This window comes from Schistocerca cancellata, chromosome 3, assembly GCF_023864275.1.
Source record: "Schistocerca cancellata isolate TAMUIC-IGC-003103 chromosome 3, iqSchCanc2.1, whole genome shotgun sequence".
Classification (NCBI taxonomy): domain Eukaryota; kingdom Metazoa; phylum Arthropoda; class Insecta; order Orthoptera; family Acrididae; genus Schistocerca; species Schistocerca cancellata.
The window spans coordinates 88,500,589-88,520,217 of NC_064628.1; the positions used below are offsets into that span (position 1 = coordinate 88,500,589).

General features: G+C 43.1%; 1 protein-coding gene across 1 annotated transcript in view; it reads right to left on the reverse strand.

Annotated features, from left to right (window-relative positions):
* Nucleotides 1-19,629, reverse strand: part of LOC126176136 (facilitated trehalose transporter Tret1-like) — a gene marked incomplete at its 3' end in the record, with an annotated part of 55,950 nt that overhangs the window by 10,065 nt on the left and 26,256 nt on the right. Inside the window, exons 3-4 of the mRNA XM_049923275.1 lie at nt 11,712-12,020; nt 5,371-5,479 (exon numbers count right to left, since the gene is read on the reverse strand). Coding sequence (XP_049779232.1) covers nt 5,371-5,479; nt 11,712-12,020 — 418 coding nt within the window. The remainder of the gene's footprint in view (nt 1-5,370; nt 5,480-11,711; nt 12,021-19,629) is intronic.

A 19,629-nucleotide genomic window follows, 5' to 3' on the forward strand; every position in this document is an offset into this window, starting at 1 on the left:
GACAGTAGGCACCAAAGCACGAACAAATATCTAGTAAACATGGGATCTAACATGCTTACGCTAAGAGCTATGAGCACTTTCTGATCTTCAGAACTGTGTAACACGTCTCTTCTGCTGCAAGCTCTTTGCTTTCCTTATTTTGGGTGGATGTAGTACGGACCAACCAGAAAAAGACAAAAACAATAAGAAGCAGAAGAAATGAGAATAGCGAGAAGCTTAATATCAAAACGCGATCACGGAGTAGGCGAAGTTAATGAGTTGTACGAACTTAGAAGAAAAATATCCTATAACGAACGAAACAAGAAGGCCATGAAAACAGTCTAGCACCACCAATGAGAGAATTCAATAAGAAGCAGAAGAAATGAGAATAGCGAGAAGCTTAATATCAAAACGCGATCACGGAGTAGGCGAAGTTAATGAGTTGTGCGAACTTGGAAGAAAAATATCCTACAACGAACGAAACAAGAAGGCCATGAAAACAGTCGAGCACCACCAATGAGAGAATTCCTGACAAAAAGGAATTTACTGGTATCAAACATAGGCCATAGGAAAAAAAAATCTGAGCATGTACGTTTCGAGCGCAGCACTGTATGGTAGTGAATCATGAACAGTGGGAAATTAGAGTACGAGGGCAGTTCAATAAGTAATGCAACACATTTTTTTCTGAAACAGGGGTTGTTTTATTCAGCATTGAAATACACCAGGTTATTCCCCAATCTTTTAGCTACACAACACTATTTTTCAACGTAATCTCCATTCAATGCTACGACCTTACGCCACCTTGAAATGAGGGCCTGTATGCCTGCACGGTACCATTCCACTGGTCGATGTCGGAGCCAACGTCGTACTGCATCAATAACTTCTTCATCATCCGCGTAGTGCCTCCCACGGATTCATTGGGCCAAACATATGGAAATCCGACGGTGCGAGATCGGGGCTGTAGGGTGCATGAGGAAGAACAGTCCACTGAAGTTTTGTGAGCTCCTCTCGGGTGCGAAGACTTGTGTGAGGTCTTGTGTTGTCATGAAGAAGGAGAAGTTCGTTCAGATTTTTGTGCCTACGAACACGCTGAAGTCGTTTCTTCAATTTCTGAAGAGTAGCACAATACACTTCAGAGTTGATCGTTTAACCATGGGGAAGGACATCGAACAGAATAACCCCTTCAGCGTCCCAGAAGACTGTAACCATGACTTTACCGGCTGAGGGTATGGCTTTAAACTTTTTCTTGGTAGGGGAGTGGGTGTGGCGCCACTCCATTGATTGCCGTTTTGTTTCAGGTTCGAAGTGATGAACCCATGTTTCATCGCCTGTAACAATCTTTGACAAGAAATTGTCACCCTCAGCCACATGACGAGCAAGCAATTCCGCACAGATGGTTCTCCTTTGCTCTTTATGGTGTTCGGTTAGACAACGAGGGACCCAGCGGGAACAAACCTTTGAATATCCCAACTGGTGAACAACTGTGACAGCACTACGAACAGAGATGTCAAGTTGAGCACTGAGTTGTTTGATGGTGATCCGTCGATCATCTCGAACGAGTGTGTTCGCACGCTCCGCCATTGCAGGAGTCACAGCTGTGCACGGCCGGCCCGCACGCGGGAGATCAGACAGTCTAGCTTGACCTTGCGGCGATGATGACACACGCTTTGCCCAACGGCTCACCGTGCTTTTGTCCACTGCCAGATCACCGTAGACATTCTGCAAGCGCCTATGAATATTTGAGATGCCCTGGTTTTCCGCCAAAAGAAACTCGATCACTGCCCGTTGTTTGCAACGCACATCCGTTACAGACGCCATTTTAACAGCTCCGTACAGCGCTGCCACCTGTGGGAAGTCAATGAAACTATACGAGACGAAGCGGGAATGTTTGAAAATATTCCACAAGAAATTTCCGGTTTTTTCAACCAAAATTGGCCGAGAAAAAAAAATGTGTTGCATTACTTATTGAACTGCCCTCGTATAATCAAATTATAGCGGTTTTGGTTGTGATGTTACAGAATAATTTTGAAAATTAAGTGGCCTGATACGATAAAAAATGAGGAGGTTCTACCCAGAATTCGCGAAGAAAAGAACATATGAGAGCCAAAACGGGATGATAGGACATCTCAGCGAACATCCTGCATGGTACTAGAGGGAGCTGTAGAGGGGGAAAACTGCATGAAAAGGCTAGCGCAGGAGAGCGGTTTGTGGCGATCCGCGTCAAATCAGTCAAAATACCGGTGCAAGCAAGGGTGTGGACCAAAACAAGGAAAAAATGTCCAGTGAATGTGGGCTATAAAATGGTTCTCTTAAGATCTATCAGTACTTGTTTAGTTCAAATGGTTCAAATGGCTCTGACCACTATGGGACTTAACATCTATGGTCATCAGTCCCCTAGAACTTAGAACTACTTAAACCTAACTAACCTAAGGACATCACTTGTTTAGTAGAAGAGATGTGTTTCCCAGTAGCGAAGATGAAAAACCTTTCATAGTCCTAAATGTACATACTGGAGTTTTTTGTTCTTGCCCATACTACCTGCTTCGAAAGTTTTTGGTGGAATCCCGGCTCACTTTTAGACAAACGGTCCTTAAAAAAACGTGTCACATATTCCTACAGAAGCTAGTATTGATCAGACATTGAAGGAAAGTTCCTGCAATTACTTGTCCGTAAACCAATACCTGCTGAGATATGGACCGCTGGAGACATGCAAATACCAGCCTCCATTTTATTTATAGATGAGGCAGGACCCACAAAACATAACCTAGCGAATTACCATAATACGTCTCCGTAGGCAGATGCAAATCCTCGAGCAATCATGGCGGTGAGCCATGGGGGTCGCTTCAGTATCAGTGTATGTGCAGGAACTGTTAGTGACAGACTTACGGGGCCTTACACTTTACCAGACAGGTTAACAGATGTCGAGTATCACCGATTTCTGCTCAATAAATTACCACTTCCAATGGAGAATGATACAGTTATAGAAAGACAGCTTTGGTTCTCGCACTACAGGGTAGGTCGATGAGATCCTGTACCATAGCCTCACCATTCACCGGAATTGAACCCGTGGGATTTCTGGCTGTGCGGACATATAAAGGCATTGGCGTATTCCCTACCAATCGACAATATGCAGACGTTATAGGAGCGTGTGACCAATGCATGTGACGAAATTCGAACGGAATCTGTTGTTTCCGAAAGAGAGCATGATTCCCTGCCAAGAAAGGTTGAAGGATGTGTCATAACGCGTGGTAATGAAATGCAGCAAAGCCTATAGTGTCTATTTCCATGTAATAAACCAATGGGAATGAAAGGACAAACTGACCCATATCTGAACAGGTATTGGTTTCCATACATACTTTTATAGGGACACTAGAAGAGTGACTGGCATTGCCTGTGAATGTACTTATTCCTGTCTTCTATAAGTCCATTTCCTACCTTCCCTTCCACTGTCCATCTCCTCCTCCCTCTCTTAATCTGTTTCTCTCCCCCTCCTCTCTACCTATCTGCTTCTCTACCTTCTGTCCATCTGCTCGTTCCCCTTTTGTCCATCTCCTATCCCCCTTCTAAGTTAATCTTCTCTCCCTCTACCTCGTCCTCACCCCGTCTAAGTCCTTCTCCTGATCCCCTCTATCTTAATTGACCTCCTCCTCCCAGAATCTCTGTCCATCATCTTCTCCCCCTCTTCTTGTTCCTCTCCCCCTACTCCTCTCACTGTCCAGATCCTCCTACTCATGTCTCTGTCCATCTCTTCCTCTTTTCTTTTTCCATCTATTTCCTTCTCTCCCTTCTCTCTGACCATCTCCTCCTCTTTCTTTTCTCTGTCCATCTGCTCCTCCCTCCTCTATCGATATGGTCTTTTCCCGTTTGTCTATATCCTCCTACACCCTCTATCTGTCTTCTCCCCTCTTTCTCTATCCATCTTCTCCTCCTCACTCTCTGTCCATGTTCCTCCTCTTTCCTTTCTCTGTCATCTCCTTCTCTCCCATCTACCTGTCCATATCTTCCTCTGTACTGTCATTTCCTCCTCCTCCCCCTCTGTCTATATCCTCCTCTTTCCTCTCTCTGTTTTTTTTTTCACATAGCAAGTAATATCGGCTTGTTTAGTTGAAATCGGTCCATGGTTTTAAGAGGAGTTTCTACCCACAAATGTTGCAAATATTTCACAAATGTTTAACAGATTCTACACATATTTGTGTACACATTTGACCTACATATCTAGCGGATTGCGCCCTGCAGTTTCGTATCACAATAGCTCACTGTTTATGACGTCATATCTCCTGAACTATGTGTTGTACATAATTTTAAATGTACATTCAGTGGTATACGTGAACACTGTTTGCAAAATGTGTTACGAATACAGGTCGTAATAAAGAAGGAAGAAATTAAAACCTCATGCCTGATATAGCAATTTTATTGTATCAACAGTGAAAATATAATAAACCACTAGCCCTTTTTCTTTGATCATTCACGTAAACATGTCATTATTAAAAACCTAACGCAAAACTGACTCTGACTCTCCTTCTTTTCGGTACATAGCCCTTTGCAGAATTCCTAAATAGCACCTAGCGAAGTGGCGCAGTTGTTAACACACTGGACTCGCCTTCGGGAGGACGACGTTTCAAATCCGCATCTGGCCATCCTGATTTAGCTTTTCCGTGATTTTCCATAAATCGCTTGAGGCAAATTCCGGAATGGATCTTTCGAAACAGCACGGCCGACTTCTTTCCCCATCCTTTGCTGATCCGGTGGGACCAATAACCTCGCTGTTTGGTCCTCACCCCCAAATCAACCAACCTAAGTAGCATTGTGCCTACATTCAAAAACAATAACCGAAAAATAATGATGATGCAGTTTTTAATCAAGGACTGTCTTCAAGTAAACGACGTTTTTTTTAAATTACTACAGTACTGTACTACATGCACCTGTATTGTAAATAAGAGAAGTAATCGCAATAATTATTTTTCTACTAACTTACATTCTCCATTCACGATTAGAATTTCTACCCTCTCTTCGTTGATGTACGGTGGATTCACAAAACCCTTTGACTGACGACGCGGTTGACATAATGAGTAGTGCGCAATTTCCTTTTGTTTCCATTTATTTGCTTTCAACTCCAGTATGTGCACATGGTGATACATTTTTGAACAGGTGTTGAGGAGCTGAAGTGGATTACCGAATAAAAATGTGGGGTGCTATTTAAAAAAGACGTACTGCTAGTCATATTTTCGTAATTAAGTTACAGGAAAGGTGATCTTGTTGGTTTATTCCATCTGATAACTAAGTAATATTTGTAGTAGTTTGGTGGTCAAGATAAATAGTACACCCTGTATAAGTTAATGCTGATACCAGTGAATGAGGATGGTATTGCTGATGAGCAAGTAAGAAGCTCACCTGGCGAATAGACCATAATGTAGAAGATTAGGGCTGTGACGGGAATCCATCCGATGCTCTCCACATCCTGCTTTGCGTCGCTTAAAACGAAGAATACGCCCAAAGGAATCTGAAACATAAGGATTTTACAAATCTGTGCCATAAAGGCAACCATGGTGAATGATTTGCATGGTCACAGATGTAGGAGCTGTAATGCAGAGGAAGCTAGACTCCAGTATTCCTTCATTATTATTTATTAATGATCATGTTCGTTGCAAGTCAACCAAGTAGCTACGTAATCCTCTCGTTTTTATCTGAACCAGGATTCTGAAGATAGCTAACACCGAAAAGCGCAACAATGGGTCAATAAATGAAGGAATATCGAGTTTACTTTTCTCTGCATTACGATTCCTTCATCTGCGACCAATTAAGCAAATTGCAAATCGCGCAAATTAAGGATTTTTCTGCACAGGAGATACTTGGAAACACATTGGATTTTTAACGATAAAGAGTCGTAAAATGATATTTATTACTGAATGTGATCTACTTTCTGCCCAGTACAATTTATACAATAATTCTTTGGCTGTCTTTAATTAAGCTACCTATTTCGAGGCTATACTCAACTCGTAAGTCCTTACAGTTGTCAAAATAAGTCGACAATGGAATCGCACACATAGAAGATGCACAGTGCAAACCAACTTGCGACCAATTTAGTGGTGTTTCCTGTTCACAGGATACGGGGTGTCTCGAATAGCAAACATCGCTAATGTTTCGTAGACATTTACTGACAATGAGAGACAATGTTGGTAAAGTAGGCAACGCGCAAAACATACTACAGTTAAGCTTCTTAACTTTTAATGTATACTGATATTTTATTTCATGAGAGTGTACGTTCCATTAACGATGCACTACTGCTAATAATGTCGAACGTTCAAAGCGTGCAGTGGTTCAGATGGCCCTGAGCACTATGTGACTTAACTTCTGAGGTCATCAGTCCCCTAGAACTTAGAACTACGTAAACCTAACTAACCTAAAGACATCACACACTTCCATGCCCGAGGCAGGATTCGAACCTGCGACTGTAGCGGTTCCACACTGTAGGGCCTAGAACCGATTGGCCACTTACTTCGGCCGAAGTAAGAACTGAAGAGGTGTTTAATGAAGCGACTGCTAGCGAAAAGCGGGAAATGAATGATCGAATCCTGGTCCAGAAAAGATTTTTCATTGTCTTCATTCCCTTAAACAGCTGATGGTTTTTCTTGTTCACAACTGCGAGTACACTTGATGTATTTCATAACGACCGTAGTCGCCACATTGCCTGTTCTTTCGAACATGCTTGCAAGTCCGAAGGAACATTGCATAGTTCTTCTTAACGACACAGGCACTGCAATATTGTGTTTGTCAGGTCTACCTGCTTGACTTCTTTAGACGTCTGGATTGCCCTTGTGGCAAAATGTTTTGCAGTAGCGGTAATACAAATCATGGCATTTGGGGGAGGGGGAGTGATGTGTTGCGAGTTGCCTGCGACCATTAGTGAACGTATGAAAAACAGGTGCCAGGTTTTCTAGGTTGGCTCCTGAATTGAGTCAGGATACCACAAGGCAACTTGCGCTTGAACATGTGTTTATACACTATTATTTGGATCGACACTGGTTGGTTCCCTTAATCCTCACTAAGATGCAGCTAAGGGCTCTCCTCCACACTCTTACTAAAGTCAGCTTTCGCACCCATCAGTGCATCAGACAACAAGAGAGCAGCACAGTTTAGATGAAGAACTGAATATGGGATAACATCGCGCAACGTGGTTGCTGCATGTGTTGAATACTGATCAAATTCAAACACTCCGACCAACAGGTGGAATGTTTTGAAATGAAACCTGTTGTGTTTTGCATGCCGATTAGCAGTTGGGTGGGGATGAGACATGTCTTCACCACTTAGCACAAGAAATGAAACAATAATCAAAGCACTGAAGAGAATTCGTGGTCCTGAACTAAAAGCGTAAGTTCGCTTCATTTGCCAGAAAGGATGGCAAGTTAATTTCGATGCGTAAGAGATTTTCCCACTGCGTAGTATGAAAGGTGTAAATCAGTGACAGGCGAATATTATGTAGGTGTTTTATATCAGACGGAAGTAGAAAATACTCGAAAAGAGGCTGTGATTGCTAAACCAAACCAGTCGTGTTTCAGCAGTCCAATGCAGTATAACGATATACTGTGCCCTTGTCTCCGGCAGTTCTTTGACAGTGCGTAAACAGAGTGATCTGAAGAAACTATTTCTGGAACACCTAAATCGAAACAAATTTTGGCTGCTAAACATTTTAGTCCAATTTAAATGTTGTGATTTTCGGAAACAGACGTGCTGCCCTTTCTGCACTGCAGTTGAGGCGTGTAATTTACACATTGAAAATAAGTTTAGCAAAAAGAAAACTACTTCAAAAAGACAGTATTTTTGAACATGGAAAACAATTTCTTACCTGCCTTTGTGGAGGCCGAGATCTACAATCACATCTACAGTTCCCAAGTTACCTTAAGGTGTGTGGCGCAGTGTGCCTCGGAACCCCCCACCCCCCTCCAGCCCCAACCTAATGCCGTCTCCCTGTCCCACTGATAAATGGTACATGGGAAGAGCAACTGTCCGTAAGCCTTCGCATGATTTGGAATTTCTCTGATTTTGTAGTATTGGTCATTTAGATAGATTGATGTGGGAGGAAGCAATAAGTTTCCTGAGTGTTAAGGAAATGTACACCCTGAAGCAAATGTCGCCGTGATTCAGGAACAGTACCTTGTAGCAACTGTATCCGTAGTTTGACAAGCGACTCTGAGACAATCTTTATCTCACGAAATAGACCTTGATGCAATGCACTGCTCATCTTTCTTTTCTCTTTCTCCCATTTTGTGTGTGTGTGTGTGTGTGTGTGCGTGTGTGTGTTTGGGCAGGGAGGGGATGCGTTTACCTTCCATCTTGCTCTCCTGTTGTAGTGTCTTCATCTCCGCGCAGCTCTTTATCGAATGTCCTCAATTAGTTACGGATATATTCCTTATCAGTGTTTTCCACATCTGTCTCTAGCGGTCTGTGGCCTGCAGCTGATAGGAATGACGAGTTTCTTGCTCACAGGTACTTTTAGGCCATTGATTATGTTTCGTCTACTACATGGTATCTTTCGTCAGTCCAGATACGGTATTCATTGCCAGTTATAATGGTTTTCATTGTTTATGTTGGTAATGATATCATTACTGTGACAGTCAAAATCCTAAAGAGTAAATACACTCCTGGAAATGGAAAAAAGAACACATTGACACCGGTGTGTCAGACCCACCATACTTGCTCCGGACACTGTGAGAGGGCTGTACAAGCAATGATCACACGCACGGCACAGCGGACACACCAGGAACCGCGGTGTTGGCCGTCGAATGGCGCTAGCTGCGCAGCATTTGTGCACCGCCGCCGTCAGTGTCAGCCAGTTTGCCGTGGCATACGGAGCTCCATCGCAGTCTTTAACACTGGTAGCATGCCGCGACAGCGTGGACGTGAACCGTATGTGCAGTTGACGGACTTTGAGCGAGGGCGTATAGTGGGCATGCGGGAGGCCGGGTGGACGTACCGCCGAATTGCTCAACACGTGGGGCGTGAGGTCTCCACAGTACATCGATGTTGTCGCCAGTGTTCGGCGGAAGGTGCACGTGCCCGTCGACCTGGGACCGGACCGCAGCGACGCACGGATGCACGCCAAGACCGTAGGATCCTACGCAGTGCCGTAGGGGACCGCACCGCCACTTCCCAGCAAATTAGGGACACTGTTGCTCCTGGGGTATCGGCGAGGACCATTCGCAACCGTCTCCATGAAGCTGGGCTACGGTCCCGCACACCGTTAGGCCGTCTTCCGCTCACGCCCCAACATCCTGCAGCCCGCCTCCAGTGGTGTCGCGACAGGCGTGAATGGAGGGACGAATGGAGACGTGTCGTCTTCAGCGATGAGAGTCGCTTCTGCCTTGGTGCCAATGATGGTCGTATGCGTGTTTGGCGCCGTGCTGGTGAGCGCCACAATCAGGACTGCATACGACCGAGGCACACAGGGCCAACACCCGGCTTCATGTGTGGGGAGCGATCTCCTACACTGGCCGTACACCACTGGTGATCGTCGAGGGGACACTGAATAGTGCACGGTACATCCAAACCGTCATCGAACCCATCGTTCTACCATTCCTAGACCGGCAAGGGAACTTGCTGTTCCAACAGGACAATGCACGTCCGCATGTATCCCGTGCCACCCAACGTGCTCTAGAAGGCGTAAGTCAACTACCCTGGCCAGCAAGATCTCCGGATCTGTCCCCCATTGAGCATGTTTGGGACTGGATGAAGCGTCGTCTCACGCGGTCTGGACGTCCAGCACGAACGCTGGTCCAACTGAGGCGCCAGGTGGAAATGGCATGGCAAGTCGTTCCACAGGACTACATCCAGCATCTCTACGATCGTCTCCATGGGAGAATAGCAGCCTGCATTGCTGCGAAAGGTGGATATACACTGTACTAGTGCCGACATTGTGCATGCTCTGTTGCCTGTGTCTATGTGCCTGTGGTTCTGTCAGTGTGATCATGTGATGTATCTGACCCCAGGAATGTGTCAATAAAGTTTCCCCTTCCTGGGACAATGAATTCACGGTGTTCTTATTTCAATTTCCAGGAGTGTAGCTTTTGGATCTTGTTCATAATTTGCTCTGGTGGTGAATTTTGAAATTTGTGGTAAGTTCCTATAGGACCAAACTCCTGCAGTGATCGGTCCCTAGGCTTACACACTACTTAAACTAACTTAGGCTAAGGACAACACACAGACCCATGCCCGAGGGAAGACTCGAACCTCCGACGGGGGGAGCCACATGAGCCATGGCTAGGTGCCTTAAACCGCACGGCTATCCAACGTGGCAATTGCTTTTGGGAGCACTTCTGTATTTACCTAGACAACCGGTACACTAGTCCACAATTGCTTGACACACTAACGAGTGGGAACACCGTGGTTGTCCGCACAATGCGGTGAAACAGAAAGGAGTTGTCGGACTTGATGCAAATGAACGCGTGAAGAAGGGTATATACGTAACGGGCTACGGGAACAAGCAGATAGTGATGAAACAGGAGCACAAGAGAGACGTCGTGACTGTCAGTACATTCCTTGACGAAACTTTTCAAGAAGTAAACTGAAAGAATGGCGTCGTGCAAAAGTGCAAGTGTTGTCATGTATTACGAAACTATGGGAGCCGTGGATAAGAGCGATTTCCGGTTGAAAAGCCACCAAATTGCCAGAAATAGACTTAAAAATATTTTCAAGAGATTTTCCGTATTTATTCGACATTGCATGCTTCGGTGAATACATTCTAACAGAAAACATGGCGGCATAAAAAGCAGTTTGGAATTCATAATAAGTCTCGGGTAACAATTGGTCATATCCTCTTTGCAAAAGGTGTCTTGAATTTGACACATACATCGAACGCCAAAAGTGACTAGACTTATAGCCAAGTATTTTCCAGAATTTTTGCCAAGGACTACGACGAGAAGACCAACAAGGGTATACGGAGTATTTCACACAGAAAACGACCTGTAATTCTGTGAAAATAAAATTTCAGTATCTTCTTTAATCTATCCTATACGTTAAAATCAACAACAAAAATTTAGTGAGTGAGTAGGCAGTTGGCACGTTTGCGTCCGTCAGCTCTGGGAAAATTATCCACTGAGGAAGAGGAATGTGCACGAAAACTACTTACGCAAGGGGTTAATCCTGCCTCATATGGCTTTCAGAGTAACACTCAGGGAATCGACCGAACGACTATTTGGTAAGAAACTTCCTGGCAGATTAAAAGTGTGCGCCCGACCGAGACTCGAACTCGGGACATTTGCCTTTCGCGGGCAAGTGCTCTATCAACTGAGCTACCGAAGCACGACTCACGCCCGGTACTCACAGCTTTACTTCTGCCAGTATCTCGTCTCCTACCTTCCAAACTTTCATTCAGGAGTGCTAGTTCTGCAAGGTTCGCAGGAGAGCTTCTGTAAAGTTTGGAAGGTAGGAGACGAGATACTGGCAGAAGTAAAGCTGTGAGTACCGGGAGTGAGTCGTGCTTCGGTAGCTGAGTTGGTAGAGCACTTGCCCGCGAAAGGCAAAGGTCCCGAGTTCGAGTCTCGCTTGGGCACACAGTTTTAATCTGCCAGGAAGTTTCATATCAGCGCACACTCCGCTGCAGAGTGAAAATCTCATTCTGGACTATTTTGTAAGTCTGGCTAAAACGAGACAATGGGCTGATAGAGGAATAACTGCTGGCCGTAAAAGGGACAGGAGGTAATATTCTGCGAGTGCAGTAGATCGGTAAGACCACTCACCAATGCCAGACACATGCCGGTAGAAGAAAAGAGAAGCAACGGCCTGCGACCCATTCGGTCCACCAGGAAGGGAGCGAAGCACGACACCACGAACATGGTGCCGTTGATGATCATGGGCGCCACGATGTCGCTGACGGAACCACCTGCCGCGATGAAGATGCTCTGGCTGTAGAAGAGCACCGCATTGATGCCCTGGATCTGCTCGCCGCACACCACGCCCAGAGAGATGGCCAGCGCGCGGCGGCAGCGGCGCGACCGGAACAGGTCCAGCACGGAGGGCTCGATCAGCTTGGACTCCTCAACGGCTTTCTGCAAAGGAGCCGCATTTCGTCACTTTACAGGCAATAGCCCTGAGGTCAAACAGAATGACAACGATAAGCCATCAATGTTAATAATACACAAAGAATCATACACCGAAGAGCAAAACATAGTGACTATCTGCTTCATAGTCTGTCGGTTCACCTTTGGAATGCAATACAGCATCGGATTCTGTAAGTCCTTCGAAAGTTTATGCAGGTGTTACAATGGATTTGCAACAACACAGGCAGTGGAGTAGTGGTGGCCAATGACTGTCAGGATTTCAGTCAGGATTTCAATCATTCGTAGACAATTTTTTAACGTCTCTTCCGCTGATTACATCTACATCTACATGGGTTCTCTGCAAATCACACTTAAGTGACTGGACGAGGGTTCATCGAACCACCTTCACACTAATTCTCTATTATTCCACTCTCGAAAAGGGTGAGGAAAAAACGAACATCTATATCCTTCTGTGTGAGCTCTGATGTTCATTTCTCCCTATGTAGGTCCACGTCAACAAAATACAGGGTCTATGAAAACGAATCATCCGATTTGGCACGTCTATATAAGGAATTTTGTTTTTTGATGAATGGGGCCCACACTGATGTAGGCATGTCTTGAGTTACAGCTTCCACAGCTAGTATTACGCAATGTCTCAGTTCATTAATGGTTATTGATAACGAAGGCACATAAACAGGGTTTTTTATACACCCCGGCAAGAAATAATCACATACAGTCAGGTATGGTGACCTTGGAGATCAGTATTGTAAGACTGAATGATTTGGTCCAGCGTGACCGATCCATCATTCAGTAATCCTTTGATTTAAAAATTCCCGCAGATGCCAGTGTGGCGGTTCCGCATCCTGATGGCAAATGAAGTCATTCGAATCAGTCTCCAGCTGTGGGAAAATAAAGTTCTCAAGAACATCGAGGTATGTGCTTCATACAACAGTGTTTTCAGCAAAGAAAAATAAACCACACACCTTTTACTGTGAAATTGCACGAAACTCATTAAATTCTGGAGAGTCCCTCTCATATTGTACAACTTCATGTGGTTGTTTTACATGGATACTCTGCAAATCACATTTAACTACCTGGCATATTCTCATATTATGACAGTTCACCTTTCCATTTCCATTTAAATGGATTGTTGCTTCATCACTAAACGCTAAGTGTGGAAGAAAACTGTCATCCTCCATCTTGTCAAGAACGAAATTACAGAACTTGAAACACCCCCATTTTGTCTTTTATTGGGTTTTGTGTAATTTACCGAAGCCGCCAAGCAGTTAATTATTATATGACCGTGTGCTTAATGGATGAAAGGCCATCGGTTTTTCTGCTGTGGTTTCGGGGGTATTTCAACCAAGTTCGGCTGTTCTGAGACTGAGTAGTGGAATGATTGAAAGTTTGAGTATTATTAAGGACCACTGATATGTACAAACTGATATGTATTTTCTACTAACACATAAATTCTGAGGCAGTTTCTACCTTCGCCTTACACGTTTAATTACGGTTCTATCTTTTTATCGTTGCTGATTTTAAGTACTTTGTCACACGCAATGATCATGGGCAACATTCACAACAATCCTCACTGCAACCCATGGTTGTTGCTGGCCGACGCGAAACACGTAATTCGGCACTTGTCACTTTCTGGTTTCATATCACTCGCGAATCGGTACCAATGAGGGTCCACCCCACGACGATCAGGGGGACGCGCTCATTTGTCATATTCCAGTGAATTTACCGTTTAGTACTCACACGACCGCCATTCTTGCCCGTCTCTCCAGTACTACTGCTCACTCGACACTCGTCTCACTGCCTCCTGCAGCGCTCGACAATCGACTCCTGTCTGCTATCGACCTGGGTGTCGGATACTAGCATCTATGTTTGTGGGATCACGGATTCCTTACATCCCCACCCTAAAAACCTTCTTTGTAGCTGCAGGCGAAAAACAATAATAGGAAACAATTATCACACAGTATATAAATAAAGATGAGGAACATTAGATTCTGGTTCACATACTGAAAGTTACAAAGGATCACAAATTATACCCTATTGACTCCGGTAGCAAACTGCCTCTACAGAAACATCATAAAACATCAATCTATCTTAATTAACATAGCATGGTAAATATTTTTACAAACTTTATCTTACATTAAATAACCAAAAATCTTCGCTTTCTAAGGTTTGTATGGGCTGTTAACTATATATTTGTTACTGATTGATCTTTTATAACTTGCTCCAGCAAAGACAAGGAAAAAAAAACTAGTTGAATGCCATCTACTCCTTTGGTATGCCATCCTTTCAGCAGGGTTCCTGCCGTCCATACTACTATCACTCTAACTTATAACTCACTTGGCCAACACACATGAAAGTTAAGGAAGAAATTCACATCCTATTCATTTGAGTCTTTAACACAAGTAAAACTGAAATTGAGAACAAAATATACCATTCATACCTTGACTAATGCACTTATTTTACAGTTCCTCATACCTCTACAGACTGATTCAATAATCTTAAAAGCTCCATTATTCCACTAAATATGTCTTACATAACTATTTGCATCACTATAACTAATATGATCGCCCATTGAAAATTTTTAAATTACTGGTCATTTCGTTTTGGCAAACATTTATACTGCCACATGTAAATTGTTATCACTAATGCTCAGATGAGAGGTACAATATTTCCTATTATATTGACATTAATCCAAATCTGCTGTATGGGTATTATTTATTCATTACACAGTGCCAGAATTATGCTTCTAAGGCTTGATCTAAGTATAACCATAATTGACTCTGATTGCTAATTGGATACATGAATTACTCATGAGTTACACTTTCTGTTTTATCAGCATATATTAGATCAACATGTATACCTATGGATAACTTGCAAATAGATGTTGCTTGTGTGCTAAATGATGTACTTCAAACATCTCTTGTTCAATATACCTCATTACACATAACTCCTTTAACTTAACAGCAACTTCAACTGCAAATATATATATCAACCCTCCATATTCTCTGCAATAGCTACATAAAAATACTACTCCAGGCTCCTTGGCCTCTCTGCGTATCGTATTTCACGTCATTTATTCGACAAGTATCTCATCATGTATTAGTTTCTTTATATGCGTTCCTATTTACAAGCTGATACATTACTTCGATTCTCTCACAATTGCTTGACCTTTTCATGCCTCTTAAAACAACTCTATAAGATTACACAAACTCTTGTTTCCTATCACATTTTATAAACATTGGCTTTTGGATCTGGTTCTCATTTTATTACTTGTGGCACTATTAATTTTGTGATGTACTGACACTAAACTGATTTTTTACTTATTGATTCTTTGACATCTCACATTCTATATCAATAGTAACTACTTGTCCTTATTATAAGTCAACTATAAATTTGTTACATGGTTTCTGATTGAATTATTTGAACAACCACTACCTATTCTAGCTACTATACACTAACTTTCTTAAACTAGGGATAGAGAAAGATGGTAGAGGAGTGAAACTTGAAATAAGAAATTAAGTCTCACCCAGCTGGGAGTGTACCAGTCGCCACTTGTTATACCAGCGAAAGAGTTGCTGGGTCCACCTTACTTAGTTTACCGGGTCTCTTATTTCTTCAATTCATACCTCATGATCCCTTCGTCTGTCTTCTCCCCTCTCATAATTCCTGTCATCATCGTCTCTCCTATGATTGTGGTAAAACTGTCGACCATCGCCATGGTTCCTATGTCCCTTACCCCCACCTCTACCTCTGTAATTCGGTGGGCCATTAAACTGACTTTGATGGTAATTATTTCCACCTTGGTTCTGATTACACATCTGGTTGTTTTCCTGTGCACGAATAGCTTCTGATTGCTCCAATACGTTCATTAAAGTGTCTTTATCTTTACTCAGGCTTCCAGATAAGTTTTCTTGCATCCTACGACTTAACCTCCTTTTAATTGCTGATATCAATATGTCGTCATTCAATGGCTGATGCAATGTTTCATTCAACTCCCAGAGATGCTCAGCAAATTCTCTCAACGTACCTCTCCATATATTAAGGGACTTGCAATGCAGTAATCTTCAAGTGTTGCACACTGGTGACTTTTGGACCAGTATTTCTTCAAAAACTCTTCCTCAAATTGACTGTAGCTGGTAACTTCTTCTTTTTCCTAATCTTTTTCCTAACTCCCCAGGTGCAAGCTTCACCTTCCATTCTGTCTGTTACGAACTGAATTTTATCTGCATCTTGTAAGCAAGCTGGAAAAACTCCCCATAACCATTTAGTAAATATCATTGGATGCAATGCCCCTTTGGGTTCATATTTTTGCCCCATGTAGATCTGGATATACCTATTATCAGCGTTCACTAATGTAACGACCTTGCCCTCCCCTACTGTTAAGGTGGCACTATTTATCTTCCTATAAATCTCTTCGGTTTTAGTTTCTAACTGTTGGACTCCCTCCTGCAGCGGTTTGATCTCATTTGTGATTATATGTTCCACAGCCTCCTCCAATTTCACTTGCCTATTTCCCAATTTATCAATATTGACTTGGCACTGCTGTTGTATTTGTACCTCATCTTTAATCTGCTGGTGTTGTTGTTTCAATTTTCTACATTCTCTCTTCCAATTCAGTTTTAACACCCTCAACATCTCCCTCAGCTTTTCCAATTATCTCTGCCTTCGTATCATTCATATCTACTCAGATTTGATCTACCTTCACCTCCAATTCGTCATCTCTCTCCTTAAGAGTTATTCCCATCTGTTCATGGAATTCCTGCAGTCCTTTCCTTAAGCTTTCTTGGTTTTCTTGGGACATCTCTGCTATACTTTTCTTGATTTTTTGTTCTCTTTCTTGATTTCTTCAATTCCTTTATTGATTTCTTCGTTTCCTTTCTTGATTTCATCATTTGCTTTAGACATATCGTCTATACACTTGTTGATTTCTTCATATCCTTTCTTCATTTCATCATTTCCTTTGGACATCTCTTTTATATTCTTGTTGATTCCTTGGAGCATCTTGAAATTTTTGACTATGATTCTCCATCGTCTAGACTCAGTTGCTTTCTAATTGGTTTTACGGGTGTCTCAAGGTAACCAGTTGAATGACCCAATGGGCTGTCCATTAACATTCCACTACTACCAATTCCTGACTCATCCTTGTCCTCCTGCCCTATCTCCATTTTTCTAACTACCTCCTTCACAACCTTTTCTTTCAATGCACGATCCATTCTCAACTATTCACTATGTACAGACAAGAAAAAAAAATGAAAAATAACCTCCTAGTAAACCAAACAGTCACTAATTAGCTAAAACTTAAATAATACTTCACTATATTATGTTAACCCAGACTGGCACAAGATGGCTGCCAGGCGATGCGTTGCTGTAGGTGGTGTGTAGTGCCGTGTGCCGAACGAAGTCCGTGGCGAATCGCGCCGACGCACTCGTAGTTCAGTGGTTGGCGACGGGAGGGAGCTGCTGTCACGTATTTCGTTGATTGGCGGGTAGATGGCGCAGGCGTCGTATACTTCGTGGGTTTGCCACTAGATGTCGAACTCCGCGTCGTCGTTGTTTCTATTTCAGCCACTTGGCTCTGCTGTAGTCACTGGTCAGTGTGGTACATCTCTGCTATCAAACTCAATGTTGTCACGGCGTGTGGACCTTCTTCACTGCTTCAAATGCTATGGCTAGCCGCTCACAGTCTGGGTGACGTCATCAAACAATTACGCCACATTCAACACTTGCAAATGCGGTAACAGTTTATGGGTCCACATCAAATTGAGCGATTTACACCGTTCAAAAGATAATTTCGGATACAAAGGCGCTTGAGAACATGCTCCTCATACATTCGTAACGGAATTTTGGCTGGTTCACTCGAGATTGTGAACAAACGCACCTTCTCCTAGAATATGAATTTTACAGTAATTCACGCAGGATTTCGTGTCCATACTTCAATACATTGTTTATTAACACTGCTCTTGTCACTTAAACTCGTAGAAACAAATTGTTTACCGTATCTCAGTCACTTTTGCACTGTATTGTATATATGCGCTTCGTTCCTGGGGTTTCTAATTTCCCTATAACTACGTTATGTTACACTGCTCCTAGTTCAAATTAATTTTAGTCACGGTAGCGACAATACCGGATTATTCTTGCACTAAAATCATCCGATAAATGCCAATGTCTTTCCACTTAACCAAAAATGGTGCTTAATAACCCATTGTTTGGATCTGAAGTCTGCAACTGTCCTTGGCACAGGAGGCAAGGTGAAACACCCCCGTTTTGTCTTTCATTGGGTTTTGTGTAATTTACCAAAGCCGCCAGACAGTTAATTATTATAATTATATGACCGTGTGCTTAAAGGATGAAAGGCCATCGGTTTTTCTGCTGTGGTTTTGGGGGTATTTCAACCAAGTGCGGCTGTTCTGAGACTGAGTAGTGGAATGATTGAAAGTTTGTCAGTTATTAAGGACCACAAAGGTTGCAATGTACAAACTGATATGTATTTTCTACTAACACAAATTCTGAGGCACTTGCTACCTTCGCCTTACATGTTTAATTACGGTTCTATCTTTTTATTAGTTGCTGATTTTTAAGTACTTTGTCACACGCAATGATGATGGTCAACATTCACAACTATCCTCACTGCAATCCATGGTTGTTTCTGGCCGACGCGGTTGACGCGAAACACGTAATTCGGCACTCGTCACTTTCTGTTTCATATCACTCGCGAATCGGCATTAGTGAGGGTCAACCGCACGACGATCAGCGGGACGTGCTCACTCGTCATACTCCAGTGAATTTTACCGTTTACAACTCACTCGACCACCATTCTTGCCCGTCTCTCCAGTATTACAGCTCACTCGACACTCGTCTCACTGCCTCCTGAAGCGCTCGACAATCGATTCCTGTCTGCTATCGACCTGGGTGTTGGATACTAGCATCTATGTTTGTGGAATCACATATGCCTTACAAACTCCACATGTTGTTGTTTGTCAATTACACGAAGAGCTTGCAGTAGCTGGATTTTGTATAGTTTCATGTTATAATGTGGACGCAACACACGCCAGCCGGTCATCGGGGGCATGTTGAGCTGTCGAGTTGTACGGCAAACGGATTTCTGCTCAGATTGTCTCCTAACTCGTTTATATAGATAAGGAAAAGCAGAGGGCCTATAACACTACTTTGGGGAATGCCAGAAATCACTTCTGTTTTACTTGATGGCTTTCCGTCAATTACTACGAAAATCACGAACCTTGTTGTATAACTGAAACGATATCCCATAAGCACGCAATTTGATTACAGGCCGCTTGGGAGGTATTGTGTCAAAAGCCTTCTGGAAATCTAGAAAGACGGAATGGATTTGAAATCCCACGTCAATACCACTCAAAACTTCATGTGAGCTAAGAGCTACTTGTGTTGCACAAGAGCGATGTTTTCTAAATCCGCGTCAAGTAATGTGTCAATAGTCAGTTCTCTTCGAAGAAGTTCATAATGTTCGAGCAGAATATATGTTCCAATATCCCCCTGCATGTCGACTTTAATGATGTTGGCCTGTAATTTAGCGAATTGCTCCTACTGTCTGTCTTGAATATTTCTATGACTTGCGCAACTTTCC